Source organism: Genypterus blacodes, unplaced genomic scaffold (genome assembly GCF_046128005.1).
Source record: "Genypterus blacodes isolate CSIRO-AG114 ecotype Tasmania unplaced genomic scaffold, CSIRO-AGI_Gbla_v1 ptg000012l_1, whole genome shotgun sequence".
Taxonomy (NCBI): domain Eukaryota; kingdom Metazoa; phylum Chordata; class Actinopteri; order Ophidiiformes; family Ophidiidae; genus Genypterus; species Genypterus blacodes.
This window is the reverse complement of record NW_027466826.1, coordinates 5758512-5785172: the sequence shown is the minus strand read 5'-3', so window position 1 is coordinate 5785172 and position 26661 is coordinate 5758512. Positions and strand designations below refer to the sequence as shown.

The window sequence follows — 26661 nt, the reverse complement described above, 5'->3', positions numbered from 1 at the left end:
TTTTGAATAGGAGTTTGACTACGCAAACTGACTACGCTGTGTTCCACTTAGGCTTCATGATGTCATGCCTGAGGGGACGAGTCAAAATGTAGCGCCATGAAAAATGTCTGCGACTTTTTTTTCCCCTCACAGTGACCTTTGTCCTTCAGATAAGCAAAAGCTGTTATGGTTATAAAGCTTCTTTGTTTTTATAGCAGACGGCATGTGTCTTTTCAACCGTCCACAGGGTTGAACTGTACCAACCATAACCATTACTGTGTGAAAGGTCAACCAACGTGAGGCAATGATTTGATCTGTTCAGCATTATGTAAAGTTGTGGTTCAACAGCACCACCTTATGAGAGAAACCTGCAAAGTACACATTCATGTCATTTCATAAGAGCATATAGAGGCAAATAAGAGCGACTTAGAATAGCAATAGAATTTTTTTTCCAAGTTTATTACAAAACACAGCCCAATCTACCTACCAACTATGTTAGTCGTCCCACATACAAATGACAAATATGCTGACTTGTGCATTCCTGTAAGTGGGACAATCAAAATGTTGCAAACCTTTGCCAACTGGAAAACTTTCAGCAGTTGTTTGCAGAGGCCATTCCTGATCATGCTTTTACACTAGGCTATATTATTTTCTTCTGTACCCCGACTTCTACATCTGAAATGAAACTAAAGCACAAAATATAAAGAGCCGATATAACTGTAAGAAAACAGCTTTTTAAATAACTGTGCTGCATTCAATGTTGCGTTCAGTGTTTTTAAATGATTTCTTGCAACATTTTCTTTCAAGGTCCCTCAGCAAAAGGTCAGTATGGTGAAGGAAACTGTTTTGTCTTAAAATGCAAATATGATTTCTACCCAACACCAGGAAAGATCATATCAGACCCTGAAACTATGCATGTGAATGTTTTTAAAGAGCAAAAGTACAGTATTTACAGAACAAAATGATTTAAAAACAGATTACTGTACAACTCTTTCGCACATTTACAATCTGACTGATTTAGGGTTTCATTTCCAGAGAATATACACACACACATCTGATTGCTAGGTCTTAACCTAATCACATTATAGTCATAAAAATCTCATACCGTAAATATACATATATTTGATGCAGGCGTGTTCTTACAATGTACACGATGTCCTACACACTTGGACCCCCTTTCATTCAATCCACACACATTTTAGTCTCTTTTTTCGTGCTTGCAAACTTTATCGTTCATTTGAACCTGTTAACTGGGTTTCCGATGAGCTCGGGGCATTGCTCCACTCCTCTCCCAATCCTGTCGCACTTCAGAAACAAGTCATAGTTGATTTTGTCAGTGATGATGCTGTCCTGCTTATACTGGCTGTGGTTGGCCACAAATTCCCTCATCCATTTGGCCATGGTCATCAGTTCACCTATGGCAGATGAGGAAGAAGCGTCATTAAGCTTAATGTTAAGAGACGTATGAGAGAAATTGCGCTTATGACTAATGAGGACTGCTTTAATTCTTAAATAGATATATGAATTTGTAAGTTAGCCTTAAGGGACACTAGGTGGCGCTGTGTCATGCCTAACGTTCAAAGTATTGCTGTTCCATTCACAACAACATAACAACTATTATTTGGGGGAAAACTAAGGGCTTCATATTCAGTTGAGCAGCTGCCTGGAAGTTGCTGTAACTATTGAGACTGATTTATCCTCATCTTTATGACCTTTAGGGTTGAGTGCTGACATACCTGAGGCGCGTTTCTTGATGAGCTTCAAGTAATTCAAGATGGTGCACCTGGTGTCCACGTCCACTTCCATATTTTCCAGATAGCAGTTAAGGATCGGGATGAGCCCCTGGAACACTCCCTCCTGGCGGTTCGACAAACGAGCCATTGTTTCACAGCTTCAGCAAATTAAATCACCGAGTGTAAGGCGGCGCATACCTTTCCGTTGATGATTGTGTCGATGCTCATCAATGTGTAATCCTCGTTATCGCCGTCGTTTTCCAAACCGTTGTGAGCCGTGGCGGTGCCGTCCAGGCCCGGGTTGCAGCCTGTGGGTGTTGACGATACAAAATGAAAAATGTACCAGCTTGTCTTATGCAAGCGTCGCCCCGTGAGAATACATAAAAGCTCTCTTTCTATTCTCGTACTCGCCTTTGAAGATGTCCTTTCGGAAATAAAACATGCCCTCCTGGACAGCGTTTCTCTTCTGCGCAACCTTCATGTTCTCGTCCACCTAAAGTAAGACAAAGGAGCCCTTTCTTATTTTATTATTGTATTGCCGTGAGCATTGTACTGTGCATGGGTTATTATGCCACACATTTGACCCTCTGTTATAAAAATATGATCAAATCTTTATGAGATGTACACATTTCTCACCTTTGACAATGGAATCAGGAAGTCCAGTTTATAGGACAAGATCACTCTGGTGAGCAGGACAATAAAGACCACGTAGGCAGAGTTTTCAAAGTCAGTGAGTTGCACCTAAACAAAGCAGAAATATAAAGAAAAGCATGAAAAAGTCCTTATAAAAGATTATTCTTCTCTTCTTTCTTGAAGTTAATGTTGGTGAAGACAGTAATATAAAAATACAGAAGACCAAAGGTAACCCAGTGATGGTTTAGCTTGTAATTACCTCCATGGGGCGGAACTCCACTCTCCAGCCGATATCGGAGTTTGGAGGCGGTGGTTTGAACCTCATCGTCTGCCAGTTGGTTGACTGGAGGTTCTACAAGATAGTTTGAAGACTTTCAACATTCAGATACATTGATTGACAGACAAACCTGTAAAGTCTTGTAAACTGCTTCCTGACTCGCTATACAGGTAAAAAAGACTACGCAAAGCAAAAAGTACCTCAAAGTGATCAGACTCATTTTCATCATCCAAGTGTATTTTCTCCTCAAAGATGGAGAGGGGATCACGGATGAAGAGGTGTGCTATGTGCTGGGCCAGAAGGTTGTCAATCCCTATGAACAGACAGTAATTAGTGGGTTTGATTATTCTCCTTCGTGTTATTATTCATTCTTTACTCAAGCAAATATTCGTAAATGCTGACACACATTTTAAGTAAAACACATTTTAAGTTTTCATATACTGTAGTTCACCCACTTCCTCTGCTAAATGACAGTACCTGCGCCGAGCAGTTGCTTGTAGATGTCCTCATCTATCGTCAAATCAATGTCGTTGTACTTCTCCCCACAGCTAGACAGGTAGCTGTCAATCGAATCGTATCTTGATTTGAAGATCCGGTATTTGTCGTCTTTCAAAGGCTGCAAAGGGAGGAGACATAGATGCACTCATCAAAATCATATCTTAAAAGGATAATTCATTTTACTGTGATACAAGGCTGGGGCTTATACGTGACAGCAGGCGTGGGGAAAATTGGTAAAACAAGACTGCAGGGTTCTGGCACAGTAAAAATACTCAGTAGTAATGCAGAAGTATATCGCAATAATTCTTCAATTGGCTTTGAAACTATTCATATGGCTGCGAAGTATCAATAAGAGATGAGTGTTGAAAGATTTGATTCAATAAAATATTACACATATAAGCAGTAGAACGCTCACTTTAGCCAAATTAAATCTTTCAATGTGAACACTTTCATTTGAATTATATGTAATTCATGACGTGCGGCCTCACGTGGCTGTTTACACGCCACGTGCTTTCAAAGTGGTGTAGTTGCCCAGGTTCACCTATTCACCTTCAGCCCGCGCTCCTCTTGTGTCCGGTCGTCCACGGAGGCAGAAATAACGCCCCAGCGACAATCATTATCTGACACGTAGCCTCTGTAGAAGGGTGAAGCAGCACTCAGCGCCATCTGTAGACAGAACACGGACACACACACGTTTAATGGCGTAATCTGCTGTTTGTGCGTTAACCTATCTACACCAAAACCTTTTTTCTCAAACCTTCAAATCAGTTCAAACTGCACTATGTAACATTTTGACCTGCAACCATATTAACATACATCAATCAGAGAAATGTGTGAGTCAGATTGGCCTGGTATCGCTTGGGATCAGACACACCCTCCTCATGAAGCAGAACTCAACTACAGTGGAGAGTGTGTTAGAGGGGGAAGTGTGTTTGGGAGTGAAACAAAAGTGAAACCAAACACAGACCGGATGGATGCAATTACAACAACACAACGCTAGGGGGGTTAAAAGGTTACATAGTGCTGCTACGACTAACTGCCTGGATGATAATAGTCAAAAATACATAAAGTGAATCAGCAAAAGATGAGCACTTATTTGTTTACTTACCACTATAGGGCAGAATGTTGCTAATTGGTCGTAAAGGTATCTGGCCTCGGCGATGCTGCAAGCTTGGAATGTCACCTAAAAAGTAAATAAGAAGGAGACCGTTTCTGAATTTTGCAGCCAAACACACTTAACATCTTATCATGAATGTGAACGAAAGAGATAAAACTGGGTGGCAGCCTGACTGAGATGCAGGAAGAATGACAGATAAAGTTATCAACAGCAGCTATGTTAACTGCTTCTGCTGATAATGTACACGGCTGTTTAAGTTAACCCATATGATGTCTGTAGATCCCAACGTACCTGAAGGCAACAGTTGCCCATGCCAAAGCCCATGGCATCCATATAGATGTGGTCAGGCAGAGCTGCCCTTGCAGCTTCACCATCGTCCTCGGGAAAGTCCTCCACAAATGGAGACGGAGTGCACTTGTCTTTAAAAACTGAAACATGAAAATTAGTATTTGTATTTATTTACTTGTCCTTAACATTTTAACATATTTTTCTGTCATCAATTTGTCAATAAATGAATCAATATCCTTTTTTGTAAAACCATGCACAAGCACAAAATGTATTTTGTTCATCAATAATAACAGTAACAACACTTCAGTGCATCAGAAATATTTTTTTTCTATTTTAATCCATTCAATATTTTAGTGCGGAAGCCAAACACATTAGATTTGTCCTGATCAAAGGCCCTGATTGGCCGTACCAAGTCTCCTCCTGGAACTAGTCCGATCAGAGCCAAGCAGTGATTTGGTCACCAGACCGTGGTGAGATGAGCAGACAAAGAGAGAGAGACACAGAGATCAGATACAGGGCGACATGAGGGAACCAGCGACGGCACCGCTGCTGCTATGCTGCTTGGGGTCAGTATTTGGCAAGTGTTTCTAACAATGTTGAAAGCCTTCTAGACTAGACTAGACTAGACTAGTATTTCTTTGTGGATATTATGGATATTGTCCCTCCTGTGGGACTGAAAGTCTGCTTGCACCATCTGTACCTTACAAGTGACAGTATGGCTGGCTGCATAATAATACAAGTTCATATCAATCAGACTTACTGGGCACATTGATAACAACTTTCTCTCCTCTTCGGTGACGAATGTTCCTGGTAAGAGTGCTGAAAAGGCAAATCAGCAAATTAGAAAACATGTGTATCAAACCATGCATGTATGTTAATGTGGTGTAATGATTAATAGTCAGAACCTTGAGGTCTACCTGAATCGTGGGTGTCTGTTGATGGCTTCGTCTGGGAAGAACAGAGACTTTGAAGCTCCCTTTTCAACCGGGGTTGGTCGATACTCGGGTTTAGTGAAACCCGGGCAACCTAATCTGGAAAAAAAGGTTAAAAACGTGAAGAATTTATTGTTGCTTAGGGCTGTTACATGCCGTTAAAAGCACTCTTCATCACAGACTGTCAATACCTTGGGAATGAGGTGATGGTGCAGATGATTTCATTCTCTTTCAGGATAGACGAGGCCTCTTGTCTTCGCTTCCCCATGTTGCCTTCCACAGTGTTGAACTCGGACATGGTCCCGCCGTACGGTTGCCCCGGAGTTCCCTCGATCATGTAGCTGCCGTACTCTGGTCTCCAAAGGGTGGGATGACTGGAAAGAAACCAAACGGGACATTAGAGACAAAGCAAGGCCTCTAATTTCACAATCGTATCTACACACACAAGCAAGAACACTGTTCTTTCCATATCGGAACGCCCGCCATCGTATTTACATGGCAACCAAATGAATGCATCACGCAGCGCTGCTCCTTCATGTGTGCAGCAGAGAGGCAATAATGAGGAATGCACCGGCTTCACTATTCCCACTGCCGCTGCGTTTCCCCCAGGGTTGGGCAGCCTCCGGACGTCATGTGCAGAAACCATGCATAACACATGTGAGCTTGTTCAAACACATTCACACGGCCTGCAGAGAATTTCTCGTTCACGTTGAAAGCAAGTACAAAATTCATTCCCACGACTTTTGAGTATCTGAGTAATCTTAACGTCCTTACATTTCTGTGTTTATGTCTCCTTTTATCAAGGGTTTATATGTAAAGGACGCTTATACAGTGTTGCGGCACAGACACACAACTCCAGGGTATTATTACTGTTGACACCCATTTAACCTTGCAAAGTAATCAAGCGCTGAAACTTCTCTGGAGGCAGAATGGACTCGTGATGACTATCGAATGCAAGAAGCTTTGAACTTCTCATTGTTTCCCCTTGTGACCTCAAACTGCTACAGGGCCTTCGGTCAGAGGAGGAACCAAAATGAAAAGGCTTGCGGTTGCCATGGTAGAGAATGTGCCAGAAAGAAAACATCTCAGCAGCGCTCCACTTATCAGGCCTTTGCAGTGAAGTGATTACACAAAGAAAAAAAAGCACTCCTGGGTGTAACCTATGAAAGCTCCCTTGACATTCATTCAAACGCACTTATAATCAGTGATAAGTCGCAAAGTCCTGGGCAAAGGACGGGCAAACTTTACACCACAGGAATGGACGGGAGAGTCATTATGTTATGTTATGGTGTATGTATAATATGATGGCAAAATAAATAATAACTTGCTTCTTTGACCTCCATCAGGAAGGTCTGCACGATCACAATCTATTCTGCTTTACCCTGCTTTTCATCGTATCCCAGCTTGGAGAACTTGCTGAAACACGACATTGCGGTATAAAAAAATGCTTTTAAAAAAAAACGGTACCGGCTACAGGGAGAGGCGTGTTCATGGTATGCTTTGTGTGACGTGTAGTCCTTCAGACAACATAAACAAGATCAACGTGACAGTCGCTGCTACTCGGGTTGTGAAGGCAAAACCCTGCGGGGTGAAATGTTTCCTTAGGTAAATGACATTCTATCGGTTTGTGTAAATGCACATTTAAATTTGGACTTCAGTTTGGATCTTAATCACAGAATGCCACCATTTCCTCAACGAGAGGACTCATCTCATACTGCAGCTATACGTCATGTCGTGCGTACTTAAAGGATCATGGGAGTCTATCGGTTGGAACGCAAAACCAGACAAGCATGTTCTGCCTTCTTCTTTTCCCTCAGTTGTCATGACGAGCCCAACGGGAATAGTTTACATTCAGGTCCGCCGTTAAAAGAGATACGATTATCCTTTAATTTGTCTATGCAACAATAACTACTTTTATGATTTCACATCCTAAGGCTGTGTGTAATATCCTAGTGCACAAAGGACATTTTGAAGTGTTCTCGACGAAGACTATGCTGCTTTCATAAATATGCAATGCTTGCACGTTGCAATTACAAAAGCGTTTGCGGTAATTGGAGTGATAATGTGAAGAGAGCAAAACTGCTCCCGTCCGGTCCCGACGGTTAACGGAAGTGCCACGCACGCATGTATTAAAAATCTAAGATGACCTTAAGAAATGAACATAACACAAATGATTTTTGTTGAAGAGACAGATTTGACCTGAGGAAGCCATTACCACTTCCACTTTTCCAGTTTCTAGTCCAAGGGTCTGGCTCAGTAATGGTGGGAAACGTTTCGGAGGCTACTGATTGAAATTTGGGGGCATTTTAAACACACTTGGGGACAGAAATGTATATGTTAACATCTCAATGAGTCGGGTTGACATGCGGTTGGGTGTCTTCCTCAAAGGATTTATTATTCCAGGAATTCTATGGTTGGCGACTGAAGTTATCCAGGGGGCGTTTTGGGTTTTTTATTATTGTCAAATATGGGGGAAGATTTTGCTCTTTGCCCCTTGTTATTGACTACACAGGTTCACAATCTATTTGGGATGTCAGACTTCCCATTTTCCCCCCATCTATCTAGATCCAACAGGCGGATATGACCAGATGAACTACTAGATGACATCCTGCTGAAAGAATACTTACTTAGGGTTTATCTTTTCTCCTTGGTCTTGCAGAGTTTCCAAAACATCTCCACTATTCAGGACGAGACGAACCTTTTCATCCTTCTCATCCATGTCCACCAACACGTACTCAACCTAAAGAAAAGAAGAAAGACAAAAAAAGGGGGGGGGGGGGGTAGCAATAAATCACACAGAGTTAAAGCAATTCGTGAACTGCATTCAAAAATGATATATGGTCGGACTTTAGCACCACAAGACATAACTCACTTGTTGTACTTGACGTTTGTACTGAAAAGAGCAAAATCCCCCCAAACCCCTCTGTAATCCCCCAGTCTGAAAGAGGGATTAATCTATAACAACAACATTCCTCACTGTTCCACATCAGAATGGTGTGTGTGTGGTTGGATTGGATTGAAGAGTACAACTCTGAGTGACTGTTATGCCTCATAAACAATAAGTCCCTATCAGGCAAAGGTCAAGCCCAGACATCTGACACACTTAAACCGCAGATAAACGTTACTGAATAACTTCCTTCAAGCGTAACTGAGGTTGATCAAACAGAAGGTGTCACAGTCTGGAGCACCAAAGTTAAAAACAACCGGCATCTACTTTTAATGAAGCGTATAATACTTTTTAATATTGTAATAAGAACTTTTTTGTACATAGTTTTAATATGCGGGATAGGTCTAACCTTAAATAAACATTTAAATTACGTTTGTATAAATAATTAAATGTCTAAAGATAAATAAATGCTTATGTTAGGATTAAACGCATTTTAATCGTGGCCAAGTACAAAAATAAATCTTTAAAATCCAAAGACAATACATTTCCCGTTTTACCGTAGCGAAGTTAGCTCCTCTATTAAAGCCCATTATTACACCCCATGAAATCACAATAGATATTCAAAAACAACGATCAATACCACAGCAACAATGCATTTAGGGGAAACAGTGGAGAAACATTGTTCTTACCTCATCGCCCCATTTCAAAACATCTTTCTGACGATCTTTCACCTTGTTGTAGATGTTTAGGAACTGGATGATTCCGTGTTGTCTAATATGGTCAGCGTACTTCTTGGTTTCTTCCCAGTTCAGTGGAGACCCCAGTGTCAGCAACCCCATCGTTCAGACAAGAGTGTGACTATGATCCTCCTCCCGATGAATGGTGCCTTGCTGACCGGTTACAATACCCGATCGATGAGCGTCGCCGGCTAGCTGGTTTGTCCAACTTTGCAACGAAGCTCCCTGGGCGTCTAGATCAAAACCGGATCAGGTCCTTGGGGGTGCGATCGAAGAATACACTGTTGTTAAATGAAGCGGGTGCCCGGTCAGTAACCTTAGCTGGCCAAACAGAAGCAGGCCCTGCTCATCACTTTGCTAATGTCTGGTTAGCAAGGCAGAGCTCAACCCGGCAGCCCAGTATTCTCCAAAACACACCGAGGAGTTGCACAGACAACCTACATGTAGACTGGGAGCGAAGTGGCCGGTAGTTCAGCTCGTTGTTGCCAAAGCAAAGTGTGTAAACGCGGTGTTGGAAGCTGTTTTGTGTAAGGACGCCCTCCTTGGCTTTACGCTGCACACGTGACAGCGGCCACAGTGATGTATGACGTCACGGCATGAGTCAGCATTCTTCGTTGCTCCGCCCGCTGAGTTGTTCTGGTAGCTCGGCTGCTTTCAAGGACTGTCGGAAGTTTTTATATTATGGTTAAGTATGATAGTTCACAAATTATTTTATTTTTTATTTTATCGCAATGGGTGTGTAGAAAGTGAGACATTACAAGCAGCCACATATTGGAACATAATACTACCAAAAATGGTAATAATTACGCCGCTAATTTTCGTACAGCGTGACATAAACTAAGTAATTTGACTACTGTATTTGCACACTGTGCTGGCTGGGAACCAACCAAACAAATAAATTAAGAACCAGTAGGGGATGTGTCCCCCTATTTAAACCAACAAATGAAAATCAGCAGTCTGTAAGCATTCTTCTGAGACTGTCTGAGTCTTCCCAATACCACCTTTGTGTAAACACATCGTTCATTCATTAATTATGAGCAAACTGCTCCCTAAGTTCTTAAGTTTCAGAGCAGTGGTGGTGTCACTTCATGTATATTTCATCGTACAAAATGCTCAGGAGATACTTTTGACACCAGCTACTGTAACAGATCCTATTTGAGATCCTCCATATTTCCATGAGTTTTGGGTCTGGTGGGTTTGGCCCATCCACCAATTTACATGTCACTGCACATACAGTATGCGCCTCCTGATCTATCTTGCGCTTCCTGTCTGCCTCCTATTTGTTCCGCATCTACAGGCCATTTGTCGTATCTATATAGGCCATAGGCAATTGAACCAAATTACAAGGACCAATAATCTCTTGTATGGCCCAAAAAAAAACACCACTTAACAAAACTCAAAGCTCCCCAGCGTCCATTCTGGGCCCAAAAGCTTTTCCTCCAGTTAGCTCCAGTCTCCTAATAAACTACATGATAGTGTTTCCTGCTAGTAGTCACCTGATATTCTGTAGCTCTGTCCTCAATTTCAGTTTGGTGATTTGGGCAACTGAAGAGCTTCTTTTCCTGCTCATAAAATGGTACATTCGTGACAAAGACATAGCCATGTTCCAACATTCAAATATGTGAATTAAGCACAAGGTAAGCTTCCAACTGACTGACTGCATTGTCATTCCACAACACTGGGTGTGTACAAATGGAGAGCCACTGAATGTTCCATCAGACTATCAAAAAGTGACAATAACAATGACACAGATAATTTCCATATCGCTTGACAAACCTGTTTGACAGTTTGCAGACAGAGGTCACAGTTGCCCCATTGAACTCTTACTTCAGCTCCAACTTTGAGCTATTTCCTCTCTTATTTACGTTTACTTTTCTTATTTTTTCTTTTACTTCTCACCAGCAAAATAGATAGGATAATAAAATTCTCCAAAGTGAATTGGACCCAAAGTAAACTTTCAGTCTAACAACAATAGTTTTCTTGTTTTGCACCATTGTGTTGCATCATATAGGGGCTCTCTAGATATGACTGACCAGTCTTGAGCAGAGATTGTACCAAAGCGAATTGAGGTTGAAGATCTGTTGCATACTACATACTAAGTCACGTTTATTGATTAAATGAAGTAATTTTCCACAATACTGGGTGTGCACAAACTAAGAGCTATTGAATGTCACATCATACTATCAAAAAGGTTGAGTAACAATGACATAGCCAATATTCAAACACATGACAAACCGGTCGGACAGTATGCAGACAGAGGCAAAATTGGTCTTCTCAGGCACACACACTTGCCCCATATTAAACTAATAACATGTATTTCCTGGCATTTAGTATTAGGATTAGCATTAGTATTAGCATTAGCATTAGTATTACTGGTAGTTAAACCAATTCCATTCTTGTCATTGATACATATTCCCAACATATGGTATTTCTTCACTCTGATAGTATTATGACACCAAGACAACACCATTCAAGACTCCTGTCTATAGTACATGGCTAGTATACATACAGAAGCTACAATCCTGCAGAGTATGGAGTTCATAAGCAGTAACTAGAAGCCCCTACGTCTGGTATGTGAAAACTTTTTATCACTCAATCCAGCCCCAACTTTTAGCTATTGCTTCTTTTACTTCTCACCAGCAAAAGTATGTTCATGTATTTGAAATATGTGTAGTTACTCAGACCAGTCAGGAATATGTGAACACATATTTTCTGGCATTTCCGCATCAGATGGAGTAGTACATTCTTTCTACAATCAAATTCACCTATCTCCATGCACATAAAACACACTTACATTTGTTCCACTGGGCTTGTAGTACATGTAACATCCGCCAATGGCATCAGATCACGAGGGTGGCTCCTGCTTTGGTTGTTGCTTTAATTCCCTAAAGGCAAGAAATAAACCACCACGGAGGCAAACACATGCTCTTTTCTCTTATATCAGGAAAATGTCCATATGCTGCTATACTGATGCATGTGTGTTCTTTATGGTTGTTGTATTTATGGCCTGAAAAAAAGGTTAATTCATTGTTTTATTGATAATACAGACCTGTATGTGAACAGAAATGATTGCACTTCAAAGGGTCATACACTTCAATTCTTTAATTTAAAAAGAAACAAAAATTTAAAAACATGAGCAGCCAAGGAATTTGTGCGTTCCAACTTCCTATGAAAGCTCAGGCAGACAACATAATTTCCAATTTCATCTTTTTTTATTTTCTTTTTACAAAACTGTGTATTCCTGAACCCATTCCGTTCTTGTCATTCTTACATTTTCCCAACAGATGGTAAAGTGTTATGACACTTACACAACACCAATCAAGACTACTGTATACCATACACAGCAAGCATACATACAGAAACTATAACCCTGCAGTGTATGGTGTTCATAAGCAGTTACTAGAAGCCCCTACGCCTGGTAGGTGAAACCTTTTTAACACTTACTCCAGCTCCAACTTTAAGCCATTTGTTCTTTTACCCCTCACCAGCAAAAGTATGTTCATGTGTATTTGAAATATGTGAATAATGTGTACAGACCAGTCCACCGTTCAAGTATTTGAGGGTCACAGTTGCTTGTTCCTATAGGATAATTATCCTCATTTTGAACCAGATTGTGTTGTATACAAACAATGCAGCCTTACTACTTTACATGGCACTGAGTAACAAAGACAGGGAATTCATATTACAGGTTAAGCTTAATAAGAGTGTTAGTTTTGCATTTCTGTCTTTTAAATTACAGTCTCTAATTAAATTAGCTAAAATCAAATCTATCAAATATGAAATAGGGGGCTAATAAAATTCTCCAAAGTGAATTGGACCCAAAGTAAACTTTCCGTCTAAAAACAATAACATTGGTTTGACACATCACTGCTAATATGTTCAGGTGTCTTTGTCAAAATCCTTATTTCACACTATTGATGATAGAAGCAATAAATATCTTTACATCGTCTCGTATACTGAATCAAACCTAAAATATTATGAATTCCAATGCACACACAGGCTTCAATTGCTCTGAATGAAGTGAAATTTCTAGCATTTTAGTCATGTGAAAATCGATGACTGTTTAGATTTTGGTAGACTTTGCAACTAAGACAGGCTATGTAACAGACAAGCCAGAGGCCTTTAAATTATGTAACCTATGTCATGTAAATGCTTATATACTGACTGGGGCAGAGGAAACTGAACTGGCTCTAGACTCTCGTGTTTTCCGCATGGGTATGGTGACAACACAGCATGAAATGCCAACTGTAGCTTCTGGCAACTCATCATCCTCAGTCCATTCATTGAGATCGGGGTCAAAAACCTGAATACATTTCTTGTACTTCTTTTCAACCTCATTCCAGCCTCCCAGCAGATGGACTTTGCTGTTAAAAGTGGAAATACCAGCCGTGCTCACTCCCGTGTGAAGAGGGGCACAGTAGCTCCACTGCCCATTGTGAGGATTGTAACTTTCAACAACTAAGACATCCACCCTCTCCCCACGACCTCCCAGCTGACTGCCGCCGATGACATAGGCACGGTCGCCGACAGTGGCACCGCAATGCCAACCTCTAGGTGTGCTCAGACTGCTCTTATCCTGCCAGGTATCAGTGGAAAGGTCATAAGAGCACACGGCCCTGGAGTAGGCATTGTTGATGTAACCTCCGGATACAAGGATCTTGCCATCGATGACAGAGCTGGCATGACAACAGCGGGGTACCTCCATTGGAGCTTTCATCTGCCACTGGTTGGAGGAGGGTACGTAGCATTCAACAGACGCCTGAACGCCGTCAGCGTTACGTCCTCCCACGGCAAACAAGAGGCCATTGAATGTGTTGAGGCTGAAGTGGGTGCGCCTTTGGATCATGTTACTGAGATGAATCCAAGTGTTGAAGCGAGGGTCATACCTGTAAATGGAAGAATATTACAGGGATTGTTAATTTATTTATAAGTTCTTCACAAATTCATATGGCAAAAATGAGAAGTACTGGTTCTTACCTGCAGAAGTTGCTCACAGCATGTTTAGCCTGGTTTCTTGCATCATTCTGGTCCTCACCGCCTGCCACATAGAGGAAGCCATCCAAGACTGCCACACACTGGTTAAAGCTCTTAGCTGGCATTTCTGTCAACTTATTCCAGACTTTGTCAGCATCCCTGTAGAGAACTTCTTTACTAAGAGATTTCTCGGTCAAGGCTGGACGCCCACCAACTGTGAGTACCACTCTGAGGCCACCGCGCACCTTTGTTCTGCGGGACTGAAGGATATTCTGTTGGAACGGCAACAGGTGATAATTCATGGCATCAACTAGGAGACGGTGACACTCGGGGTCTTGCATCATTCTAGGCGCACTCTGGACATGACTAACCAGGTCTTGAGCAGAGATGGTACCAAAGCGGATTAGAGTTAGAAGATCTGCCGCATACTTCAACCTCTTCTCATCAAAGTCCAACCATTTCATCGCAATCTGGAAGGCTGTGATCTCAGAAGGTAGCTGCAGAGTATCATCTGAAAGGAAATCACTGATCTGCTCATAGGTGAGCTTTAGGAACTGCTCCATCTCAGAAAACTCAATGAAGTTTTCACGCATGAACTTCTGAGCTGCCTCCTTGGTTTCTTTGAGGTCATAGGCATCAGCAATATTGGCCACATACATGCAATTCTCAACGCTGAGCTCCTGCCTGAGGAAATCACTGCACATCTTCACTAAAGTGTTGATCTGCAACAGTATGGCCGCAGCAATAGTACTACCGATGCTATACAGTGACAGGGTCAGCTTTCCAGAGTATGCATACGTGATTGCCGTGGCGAGGCCTACAGGTGAGAGGTCGCTAAGCTCAATCTTCTGGAGGGACGAATCCTTCTTCAAGATGTTTCTAACGTATTCACTGCAAGAGGCCATGACAACTTTGTGAACGTCAAAAGATTTTGACTTGGTTGACACTGCAAGATCACACAGGAAGCTTTCGTGCCTCATGTTGCTCAAACCCTCCAAGAGGTTTGGGGCATACACAGAATCTGTAACCTCAGTTGAAATGCAGCTGAAACCATTTCCTCCTTCTAGCAGTGTGTTCAGTCCATTGATCTTGTTGATGGGGCTGTCCTCAACCATGATGGTCATTTCATTGATGTCTCCTTTACTCTTTTTGGTTGTCTTGTTCTTTTTGGGAGCCATGGCTGTAGCAGCAAATCCCAGCCCAGTCCTTCTGAAAATAGAATTAAAACACACCAAGAATTTAAACATCACAGCTCACACAGATTGATGCCTAATGAATAGTATGGAATGTATGTATTAATCAGACATGACAAACATGGTAGACCTCGTCTGCAGTAGTGTCTGTCTCTGGTTGAGCCATCTGACTACTTGCACACCTGATTGGTAGCTTTACAACTATATTTGTCCTGATATTTGCATGTTTTGTAATCGAATTTCAATGACGGTATACTGGAAAAACCCACATCATCCCATGAATCGCCACTCTAGCCACTATGAGCAAATACTTGACTAAGTCATGCACTACTGATTAAATATAATATGTAAATTATTCAAGCAAATAACTAGACAAGATTGACTATCACTAACATACCTTGTGTATAAGATAGATAGATAGAGATAGATACGTTATATTCCACATTACAAAATTGGAATGCGATTACAGTCCATATTGTTGAAACACGTTTTAAATTAAACAATATTAATACTGTAAATAGTATATGCATGTCTTCAACTGTCCATTTGTACTGGTTTGGAGGTCCAATTCAACAAAGTTGTCGCTGCCTCCAGGGTATCACACTACAGGGGGCTACACATTTTACTCACTGGACCAAATGAGAACAAACTTCTTACATGCTGAAGTTTGTGGGATCTATTTTAACACCAACACACCCTGACACTGCTGGAAACATAGAAGTACCAGGTGATGCTAGAGCAAGTGAGTACGTCAACATTCCCCACTCTGCATCTGTCACAGTTTATCAGCAGTATACCCAGAAATAGCAACGCTGAATGGCTCGCCAATGACGTTCCTTTTATAGACTTTGAGACATGGCCGGCAGGGCAGACCTCATGTCCTCTGACTTTTAAGATTTAAATCTGCCTAATGCTTTATTGTTGTGACTTTTCTTTCTTTACATTTAGCATCTTACATTTTACCAAAAAAAATGACTCTAAACAAGTCTACATTCAGTAAATCCACAATACATATGCGACATGCGATTAAATGGTGCTCTTTAAATATCTTACATAGCAAAATTTCAATACATCACCGTAATGTATTTGCAAACTAATTTGAATCAAATAAATCATATATAAAAGACTGACATATCATCGTTTTGCTGTTAGAAGCCCTTTTAGACTAGGTGGTAAAGCTGCAGATTTTAAAGCAGTAATGCTACAAAACTACATTTTAGAGCTAAAAGTGCAAACTGACAGGCATAACACATCATTTATTGAACTCTTCTTACCTGACAAATCAAGTTGGGGCTGGCAGAAGAAGGTACTTGTGCCTCCAGTTACTGTGCAGGCAGGAGAGACCAGCAAATACAACTGCTGAAGGAGACATGCAGTGAAACTCCTCCTCTGAGGCAGCATGTGCCAATCAAGTATTGTGCAATACATAGCAGGGAACATGCCCCCTCCTTTCATCCCCCCATACCCTCCAATCCACTGATGTCAACAGACTGCATTGGTTCGGCCTATATCTCAAAATGGAGGAGGTTAAACTAGGTATCAAGTATTGTGAATGGTTCAATTAATCCTCAGTGTTGCAACAACCACCCAACTCTAAAATGCTAAATTTGGAGAGTTGTAATTTAGTTGGAAATACTGTTATTATTGTGTTATTTTGAGTTGCAAGAAAAGCTATTACTCTTACTTAATTCTGATTTGATACGGTAAATTAAAAATAAATAAATTATAAACACTTACATTTTTGAGAAATACTTTGGATGTGATCATCAACTTCAGGTGTAATTGGAGAACCATATTCCAAAGTATATTGAATTATAATTAGAGAAGAAAAATGAAATGATACAAATCTGGCTATGGAACAACAAGCAATAGCAAAAATGGCTGGTATGTCCTCTTACAGTCTTTTGGTGTCATCTTAACTGAAAAGGTTTAACAATAGCATCAGTAACTGCCACCTTCACTATTATTACTACAAACAGCTGTCAAACAAGGACTACAACTACTATGGCGCAGTGGTGTTTAATAGCTACATTTGTAAAAAAAAAAACAAAAACAAAAAAACAACAACTTTTAAGCAGCACTAAATTGTGTTTTTGGATAATTTGTACTTATGTGTAAATATTTTATTTTTTTTAACTTTGCTACATTTTCAAAAATGAATTATTAACTTGTACTTGCTTATACCTATACTGCTGCTTTTGTCAAAAACAGTTTATTTTGACAAAAATACAATCATCATCATCATCATCATGCGGACGCCACTTAATCACCAGTTTGTTTGAGTAGACAGAGAAAGAGAACATTTTCCATTCAGGGTCCCTGAACCTCACATAAAGAACCACTGGTATCATATCTCAAACAACAACTGATCGTTTTCGAAACCGAATCATATTAAGTAATCAAGTATTGATTGATCATTGATCAATATCGACGGCCGGATGTCTGTCGTACCTTCGGCCCCGCCCCTTTATAATACTGTCATCAGCGGGCGCGCGCCGCTGGACGTGTGTGCCGACAGTTGCACGTTCGTCACCGCGATGGCCAGCGGCGCTGACTTGGTGAAGAAAGTTCAGCGATTCAAAATGCAGCTCAAAGGCCCAGCAGAGCCTGCAACGGTACAAGTGACTCTCCTGTGTGGCTGCTCACCTTTACCTGCACTCCAAAACACTTACAGCAAACAACAATGCCTACCTTTGTATGTGATCATTTGTATGCCTACCTTTTGTATGTGATTGTATGCGATATTATTAAATCACATACAATCACAACATAATCCAACTCATAAAAATTGGGCACCACGCCATTTTGTTTCCTATCCAAATCCTTGACTATTTATCTCGCAGTGCAGTTACACCTAACGTTATCTTTAATCATTCTTGAAACGTAATCAAAGGAGAAAAACAGGAGAAATTAATCATTGAAATGGTTGTATGGTTGACAGCTTTTTTCTTTAGCGAGTTTTGAAAGGGTTTAATGTGCCTTCTGCGTGTGTAGACTTGTGCGTGGACATGTGCGCGGTGGCCTCACAGCACTCTCGGGTGTGTGGGGGTCGCTTCTGTTCAATGGGTGCTTAAATTAGCAACTTCTCCAGCTGTCCTTGTGGCGGCTGTCTGTCATCAAAAAATGGTTGCGGCGCGTTTGAGTCCGACCTGTGTATGTGTGGAAATTAGCCATTGTTGAGAGCTTTTTGGTCGTCTTCGTTTAAAGCACTTAATGTTTCATTTAAAGAGGCACTTATGTAACGATTTCACGGCAGTTTGCACATCATCCATTTATAGTTAATTGTAAGCGGAGCAGCCTTACTAAGTGGGTGTGTGAAGATCCTATACATAGCTTCTTCCCTGAATGCACCATCAGCAATCCAAAAGCAGGACTGCCGTATTTGGCATGCAACGTTTTTACTTAATTCACTATTTACGAGTTTTCAGTTGAACTGTCACTATCGATCATTTTGACAAGAGGTTTAATGTACTCCTTATTTTGATTATTCATAGAGAAATCGATAGTTACTTTGTGTCTATCGGTTTGTGTCTTACTGCAAGACGGCAAGAATCTTTGATAAAAAGATTTTAATTTAATCAATGTAAAGTAGAAATAATGTGCAGATTAGTATTCCGTACTATTTATGCAATCTGTGTTTGTTGTGTGTCTTACAATGTCAACACGTCAAACTGCATTATTTTGTGGTTTCTATGTTCCCAAACATCGGAAGCTTGTAGACTTTTCTTGCGCTGAACTCCATCCATGGTGCCTTCAAGTGCTGCATAGTCGTGTTTGTTTAATGTTTGGCAATCCAACTTTATGGTTCATTACTGCCACCAACTGGCTGGAGTGTGGGGTACTATTGCAGAACAGTCGGTTGCTTGTATTATTATTATTATTTTAGTTTTAGGGAACATAAATCAAGTAGTTGATTTTAAATATATAATAAGAATAATCGTTTTTAGTGGTGTGTGTGTAAATTAACGTGTCTTTGCAGGTTCTACAAATCTTGCAGAAACTGAAGGATCTGGATATCACATTAGACGTCCTTGCTGTGAGTCTCTTTGAATTAACCTGTTGTTATTGGATACCTGCTTAGATTTCATTGACTTTGCTGACTTTGCAGTGTTTCCATGTAAATCCTGATAGGAAACTGGAATCGGCAAGACTGTTAACTGCTTGCGTAAGGACCAGAAGGTGGGAGAACTTGCCAAGTCTCTTGTAAGATATTGGAAACAAATGGTCCCTAAGGAATCCAGAAGGTGTCGTTCATTTTGTTTCAGTTTTACCCTCAAACATACTCGACTTTAGAGGTCTATTGTGATCATTTTTAATGTATTTATTCGTCCATGTATTCTTTGTTTGACACCTTTTGAATATGACCTTGATTCAGCTACACAACAGAGGAGGATGCGTCGCTGAGTATGTCCTTGAAAGACAAACTTGATGACCAAGACTGCCCAAATTACAGAAGTCTGACAATAGACAAGCCAAAGTGTTTAACACCTGATGGCAAAACCCAGGATACTTCAAATGAGCTCTCCATGAGAACTGTGAACAAAAAAGGCATGACAGAAAAGCAACAAGATGAAGAACAGCAGAGACATGAAGTCAAGAAGGAGAGTTGTCCACATGCAACAGGTCATACAGAAAACCAGAGTGAAGTAATGAAAAAAAGAGAAGAATATCAAGAGGATGAGACCAGCAGTCCAATTAATTGTAAGAAGAAGAACAATGATGGCAGTTGTGGGAAATCGGGAAGCGGTGATACTGTGCAACTCGCAACCAAAACCAGTGACACTCATCAGAAGTCCCGGCATGTTTCCAGGGAGAAATCACAAAGCAGTTGTGAAACTGCAATCACGCATTCAGAAAAGAAACCACAGCCAAGATCAAAATCTGCTTCAAAAGAAGTTAAGGCGCCCGTCTCATTTGAGTCCAGTGACAAATATTCCAAAACCTCGTTAAAGCACAATAATGTTAAAAGTGAGCGACCTTCAAGAAGGTCTGACAGCTCAGAGGCACACAACAAGAAAAGGAAGAAGCCAGGTACAGAGAAGCATCTCTCCCTCAAAGACGAGCAAGAACCCGGAAATACCCGAAACAAAAGGGCCAGAACAAAGTGCAAAGATGGTAAAAGCGACGAGCCCTCCATGTCTTTCGAATGCTGCTTGAACTATGACTTGAATGCACCGAAGAGGAGGGAGCGAACTGGAGCCAAGAATCCCTGTAAGAAGATCAAGAATGCAGAAAAAGAGCCTGCAAAACATTCCAGGATGAAACCTGCCAAGGCATCAGTGACATCTGTAAATATCATCCCCGCAGGAAAGGTATGATTGATTACTTTTGTCTTTCTTAGCGAGCTGTAACCTGAATCAGTCTCAACTTATATTCTGACCTATTTAAGACAGTGAAGGATTCTCTATTGGACCTGATCAACATCCCTCTGCCGGAATTTCTGCCTGAATGCGACAATCCGTCCACTGTAGACACTGTAGAGCTCTTTGAAAGGAAAGGTATGAATGACAAACGCTGTAAAAAAAACTATTTGTTCACCACTTCACTTATTTCTTGACGAACCTTTTATTTGTCTTTTAAGTCGAGAGGGTTTCAGAGTTTGGTGACGTCTCTGAGGAGTCCTCAGTCTTCACTGGGCAACGGCTGAACAAAAAGATGCAGGTCTACTCTGGGGCCAAGACCCTCTTCCTTCCCGCCATGATGTCCTTGTACCAACAGTGTATCCGCACCCTGCAGAACAATATCAACTGTGAGTAAAGGCCCAACGGCGCTTTGCCAGGCTACAAACGTCCGTCAGTGTCTTGACTTTATATTCAGGTGCAGCAATCTCTTCGTAGTGCTCTATGAAACTGGCGGAGTCCCTTTTGAAATCCTGGAGCCGGTGTTGGAAAGATGCACACCAGAGCAGCTGCTGCGCATGGAAGAATTCAATCCAGTAAGGAATTGATTTCAAGCAAATATACTCGTAAAGTCGAAGAAAAATGGCAAACCTAAAGCCAAGGGTTAGACAACCAGGCGTAATTGTCAAAGATGATCTCCTTTGAGTTTGTTTTTCTTACTAGTTCATGTTCATTAATTGTTTGTTTCTGCTCCTATAGATCTATGTCGGAGTGACGGACCACTTATGGGGTAGACACTGTCAGAGGGACTTCCGGAGCGCTAAGCTTCAGGAGTACGAGTCGTGGAAGGAGATGTACGTCCGACTGTCTGAGGAGCGGGAGAGGAAACTCCAAAGACTGACTCGAACCATTGTTTCGTCACATTCCAGGAAACCCAAAGGTGCGTGCCGCATACTTGACTGATTCTTCTCCACTTTTCACATAGCATTAGAATGAACTTTTCGTGAAACAACAACAGCAGTAGATTAGACAAAGACATGGCTTCTAAGCAGTGTGTACATCAATGGAAGCAGGTACTCTGGACTGAAGACTCCAAATTTGACAATGTTGGCTCTAACAGATGTTCAACGGAAGGTCTGAAAGCTCTAGAAGAATGAGTGGTGTCTCATCTGATTCCAAATTTATGACAATGACCCCAAACATACAGCCACAGTCATAATAACGTGCCTTCAGCGTAAAGAAGCAGGAGTTCTCCAACAGATGGTGTGGCCCATATACTGTATTAAACACTGTTGTGTAGTACTATGCTATAGAATGTGACTTTCTTTTTTTTTCGTCTTTGTTTTTAGGTCGGCAGGTGAAGATGGCATTTATTCACACAGTTGCTAAGCCACCCAGAGATGTGCGAATTCAGCAAGAGATTCATGGAACTGCTGTCCAGCCGCCTCATCAGCTCAGGTGCAGGTGGGCTTCAGCATCCTACATTTAGAGGATGTTTCTGTCCAGGGTTAGATTTCTCATTTGTTTAATCATTTTCAATGTTCTCCCCCCCCCCCCCCCCCCCCTCCAGTTTCAATGTTCCAGAAAACAGATCAAAGCCAAGTTGTAATGAGCCCAACAAGTCCAGCACCATCAGTTCAGGGGCGAGCAGTATACAAGACCCCCGCAAAAAAACAAGTGAGCTGGTCCAAGGTTTTCATAGACTTATGGAGTGTGACACTAAGGCTCTGTTTGCACCATCCATTCTCATTGTCTGGATACATTATCCAGATGCTGACATCCGATCATGGGACTTGTACCCCCTTACATCAACATGATGTCTGCTCTGTGAGTGGATCTCAGTAGGGGGGTCATCACGCTATTTCAAGACTTCCTCTTTGCTCCGCATCTGTCATTCTTGACATAACTAATAACTTTTAATGCTTGGCCTGTCACTGCCTGCATTCCAGTGATGGATCACCGTTCACAGCAAGTTGCTACTCCGTGTCAGATCACTTTATGAATGAAAGTGAGCAAAATGGGGGGGGAAGGGAGGCGTGGTCACCTTTCTTGGAGAGAGAAGGAGATGGATTTTATAAATGAATGTGTTCTTGTTGGCTACATTTGACAGCGATCTGATCACAATCAACAATCGGACCTTGATTGGATAGTGGTCTGAGCATTCACACTTTGCATTTATTACATGTTATCAGTCAGTTCAAGGGTAATCACTGTGCTGGAAACTGATTTGGATCATTTGTTGTAATTTATTACTATTATTATATACTATTACTTATTATATTAATTTCATCTCTTTCTTCAGAGATGGTTTTCTCTAGATTGTGCCTTATCCACAATGACTGACATTGCCTAATGGTTTTTGTCTTTTTAACAGGAGTTGCTCCTATGATGGCAAAGTCCCTAAAGGCATTTAAGAAACAGCTTGGACGGAGATAAATTCCCTTTCAACGATTGACTCTGAAGTTGGAGAAGTGATCTCTCCTCTTTGGCCAGCAGTAGGCCGTTGTACACCTCATGTTTTTCACTATTAAAGTGGCAACTATTTGAGCAATTTCATGTGATTTGGTGTTTTGCATTCTGCATGGGCGAGTGTTCTCGCGCATTAAATGGACTTTGGCGCCCTCCTCAGCATATGGAGAGAAACTGTCTTTCCTGTGGTTTCTTTTACAAACACATGCTATTAAAGTAATGTGGATGCAGTCTTATATTTGATTTCCGTTTAATTATTCGACAGTGATATTTTTAACAACCTGCAGTAATTATTTGTTTATCTGATGAAATGGTTTATGTCAATACATCTCTTCTACTTTGTTTAGGATGTTTGTTTATTCCCACAGTTTAACTACTTGGAAAATAGTTCTTTTAAATAGTTCTGTTTTCATCAGTGTAGACTGTGTCCTTGTTTTTGTGCTAAAGGTATCAAATTAAGTAATAGCATTCAAACGACTAATCCCTGTATTGCTATTAAGTCATTTCAAACAACAAAATGGCAATGCATAACATAAAATGCACACCCATCTGACTGCGGTTTGCCCACACAGATATTGGAGCTTCTTCTCATTGACAATCACCTCACTGTCAATCTCAGATGAGGTTTTTAATCCTTAATATTCCATACTGAGCAGCAACCATTTGTTGTAGCTCCTGACATCTATGAACATTAAGATGTTGGGTCATCATGCATCAAGGTAAAAATCAACCATAACTTCAAAAAACACAAATTAGGGCATATTTTAAAGGCATGTATTTTCAAAAGCTATTCATTTTAAAAGGCACTTTCTTCCATCCTCTTAACTCATCTCCATTCTTGACCACTAGATGACAGCAGAGACCACAAAAGTCAAAATAAAGTACTTCAATCTCAAATTATAGCAATTTTTTAAAACTGAAATACAAAAACACATTCCAACATTGTTATGGACTTATGTGTATGTGAAATGTTTCTTCCCTCATCAAACGTCAAATGGCAACGTCTCACAATTAGCAAATTATTAACCATTAGCTGTTTTGCTTTATTATAGTGCCCCCTCATGGTTGCCTGTTGGTTGTCAGGTCTCATTTTATAATTGATCTCACACTCCTTCACCTCAAACTTTCACATTTGCATGTTACACGGTTTGGGATCAGTGTTGAGGCAATTCTGGCAGAAGAAAAATGACAATAACAACAATCCAGGCAAAAGCAACAGCATGTAAAGCAATCTTAGACTATTAAAAAGCTGTGGTCCTCCTGCTTTGCTCCAATTTATAGAATAATCTTCACAAATAAGCTGGCACAATTGGATTTGTGTTACACCTCAACCATAAAAGGGTAAAAGAGTATCTGCAAAGACCAGCCTATAGGAACAAGATGAAATGGTCAAGTGTCGATACACAATTTACATCAGAGGAGCCTGTGTGCATGTGTTGTCTATGTATCCTGCAGGAACCGTATTGCTATTTTCTGAACAAGTTGATTTGTGTTCATGTCATTTTCAGAAGTCTGCACTGGGCCACCAGTTGGAGCAAGGTATGGGAACTATATACTATCAATAACTGTTCAAACAATTCTCCCCTCCCTTTATGCACAGAGCATTTGATATCATTCTCCTTGGGGACAGGGGGGCAGGAGGGAGTGTATGCCTGCATGCAGTGTTTGATGATCCCATATCCTCACCCACATACGAGGCCACAAAGTAAATACAAAGTGGCTCTCGAATGAAATGGGGTCAGGATAGAGATGTTCTTTGGGGTCATCAAAGTCTGTTTCAACTGCCTGCGGGGCCTAAGGGTATCCCTGGAGCAGGTTTGTGAGACCATCTCTGCATCTGTGGTGCTCCACAATATGACCACCATCAGGAAGGAGAGAGCCTCTCATGTACCCTTGCTGCCTCCTGATGTCCACTTAAACACATGCTGCTTAATTTGTTGTATCTGCAGCTTATTCTTTGTTACATGCAATAGCTTGAGCTGGATATCCATTTTCCAAATTCTTTTTGTCTGCTCCAACCTACACAAGTATTTATTTGTTATATGACATTAAGGCATTTACGGAGCTTAAAGTTAACTTACATTAAAGACCATTATAGGCTTTTTAGTAATATTGCTTTCTTGGTAATGCCCACTTCATTAAAGTTGTATGACGGACTATTCTGTTTAAAAGAGGACAAAATAAAGTGAACCTGCACCCTTTTTGTGCGTCTTGACACCCTCGAGGTGAAGGAAACAGGTGGAGGAGAATGCGGAATTTCCTGTTCCTGTGAAATAAGACAGCATAGCAAGGGAAGCCATAACATCACATTTTTAGAGGATGTTTGGCGCACTTTGACCTATGTGCAGACTACACAATAGGTGTGTCATTGTTGCAACATTAGGTCAGGATGACATGCATGTGCTATGGCCTCCATAAAGTCACCGTCTCTGCTGTGGTTAAAGAAACAAATGTGTAGTTACTGCCAAATGCATCCCTGAAGCTACAGAGAGTGTTTCCTCACCGCGTCTCTCCACCTGAGGAACAATTTCAGTGAAATGCAAACAGAATGTTCAATACATTATCAGCAAACAATAATGACTTCACAGGCACATGACAACTTGCTTACTTGGGCAGTTACCTCTGCATGGGGGTCAGCAATTGTGAACGCTGGCGGCTTGAGCAAATCTCCTTCAACTGAAAATGAGAAGAAACACACTTCCCAGCTGACTGCAACCACAAATACATATTTCCAACCTAGAATTGTAGGAGATAGATAGCCCCTTGGATTCCCTCCATTATTGGCCGACTTCGGTTTGTGGAGAGAGCAAGCTCCTCTGCAGGGGTGTAATCAGGTGGAGGAGCTCCCCCTCTTGTCTTGCTCCTCTCCTCTCGTTTCTTGTCTTGTCTTCACTGCAGGCAACTAAAAGAATGAGGACTGCACAGCGACTTACCATTTGCAACAATATTTTTGTTTTTGGTCTTCACTTGCTTTTCACACTGCCGGGATTGCAACAACATTTCAAACAACAAGATACAGTACTGTACTGACACTGAACTTAATAATAAAGTCAAGTGCATTTGACATGAATGTCTGTGTACACTTAACAACACATCCTCAAAAAATAAGACAATGCACAAACACACAAACCTTGGTGTGATTGCATAAAGATTTGAAATACTGTAAGGAGCAGGGTCTCAGTTAGGCATTATAAAGTGTATTGAGTAATAAGGTAAACGCATGAACTTACACACTTAGAGAGCTTGATATTTTCTGCCAGCATTATTTGCAGTGCTGTATCTCTTGGCTTTTATGACCCTGTATTTAAATACCACTTTTGATCAAAGTGCTTTACAATGTCCTCTCTCTTCACCTATTCATACACAGATGTCAAGGGACAAACCACACAAGGAGCCAAATCAGGAGCAGTTAGGGGTTCAGTGTCATGCTCAACAAAACTTCCACAGGTTCTCTTGGAGGAACCCGGGAACCTTAGATTCCAGGATGATCGCTCAGCTGACTGGTTATACTGTATGTCAGCTGAGGATTGATGGTGAGTGCTGGGTGGGAGGGGCCATGCCATTGTGCTCAATGGCAACTAACACAAAACCTTCTGAACCAATTT

The 26661-nt window shown here is 41.1% G+C and overlaps 3 protein-coding genes across 4 annotated transcripts; 1 reads left to right on the top strand and 2 right to left on the bottom strand.

Annotated features, from left to right (window-relative positions):
* Positions 1–419: 419 nt before the first annotated feature.
* Positions 420–9646, bottom strand: gclc (glutamate-cysteine ligase, catalytic subunit). The gene is made up of 16 exons (XM_076165424.1): positions 9034–9646; positions 8085–8197; positions 5649–5831; positions 5443–5556; positions 5286–5344; positions 4529–4665; positions 4229–4303; positions 3670–3786; positions 3100–3238; positions 2823–2935; positions 2605–2697; positions 2349–2453; positions 2124–2205; positions 1911–2020; positions 1716–1836; positions 420–1394 (listed from the first exon to the last, which is right to left on the bottom strand). The coding sequence occupies exons 1-16, from the start codon at positions 9181–9183 to the stop codon at positions 1213–1215; spliced, it is 1893 nt and encodes a 630-aa protein (XP_076021539.1). The 5' UTR covers positions 9184–9646; the 3' UTR covers positions 420–1212.
* A 2600-nt stretch (positions 9647–12246) lies between these two features.
* klhl31 (kelch-like family member 31) lies at positions 12247–25837 on the bottom strand. Of its 2 annotated transcripts, none has more exons than XM_076165220.1 (3): positions 25677–25837; positions 14059–15264; positions 12247–13967 (listed from the first exon to the last, which is right to left on the bottom strand). In XM_076165220.1, exons 1-3 carry the CDS (start codon positions 25781–25783, stop codon positions 13235–13237), a joined length of 2046 nt encoding a protein of 681 aa, XP_076021335.1. In that variant the 5' UTR covers positions 25784–25837; the 3' UTR covers positions 12247–13234. The 2 variants fall into 2 exon arrangements, with proteins under 2 accessions (XP_076021335.1, XP_076021336.1); XM_076165221.1 differs by lacking the exon at positions 25677–25837 and adding an exon at positions 16523–16576.
* eloal (elongin A, like) lies at positions 17786–23145 on the top strand. The gene is made up of 11 exons (XM_076166606.1): positions 17786–17863; positions 19228–19284; positions 19380–19492; positions 19624–20560; positions 20638–20746; positions 20830–20997; positions 21086–21183; positions 21347–21527; positions 21937–22051; positions 22158–22264; positions 22962–23145. The coding sequence occupies exons 1-11, from the start codon at positions 17786–17788 to the stop codon at positions 23021–23023; spliced, it is 2025 nt and encodes a 674-aa protein (XP_076022721.1). The 3' UTR covers positions 23024–23145.
* Positions 25838–26661: the final 824 nt, after the last annotated feature.

Bases quoted from the DNA above. Each gene is read 5' to 3' on its own strand.
- klhl31 (XM_076165220.1), bottom strand. From the start codon at position 25,783: ATGTATTTGTGGTTGCAGTCAGCTGGGAAGTGTGTTTCTTCTCATTTT. The intron at 15,265-25,676 runs GTAACTGCCCAA...TTCTATTTTCAG, and splicing joins TTGCTGACCCCCATGCAGAG to AAGGACTGGGCTGGGATTTG. The intron at 13,968-14,058 runs GTAAGAACCAGT...TTCCATTTACAG, and splicing joins GCTGTGAGCAACTTCTGCAG to GTATGACCCTCGCTTCAACA.
- gclc (XM_076165424.1), bottom strand. From the start codon at position 9,183: ATGGGGTTGCTGACACTGGGGTCTCCACTGAACTGGGAAGAAACCAAG. The intron at 5,832-8,084 runs GTAAGTATTCTT...GTTTCTTTCCAG, and splicing joins GGAGAAAAGATAAACCCTAA to TCATCCCACCCTTTGGAGAC. The intron at 4,666-5,285 runs GTAAGTCTGATT...TTCATGTTTCAG, and splicing joins AGTTGTTATCAATGTGCCCA to TTTTTAAAGACAAGTGCACT.
- eloal (XM_076166606.1), top strand. From the start codon at position 17,786: ATGGCCAGCGGCGCTGACTTGGTGAAGAAAGTTCAGCGATTCAAAATG. The intron at 17,864-19,227 runs GTACAAGTGACT...GTGTCTTTGCAG, and splicing joins GCCCAGCAGAGCCTGCAACG to GTTCTACAAATCTTGCAGAA. The intron at 21,184-21,346 runs GTAAGGAATTGA...CTGCTCCTATAG, and splicing joins GCATGGAAGAATTCAATCCA to ATCTATGTCGGAGTGACGGA.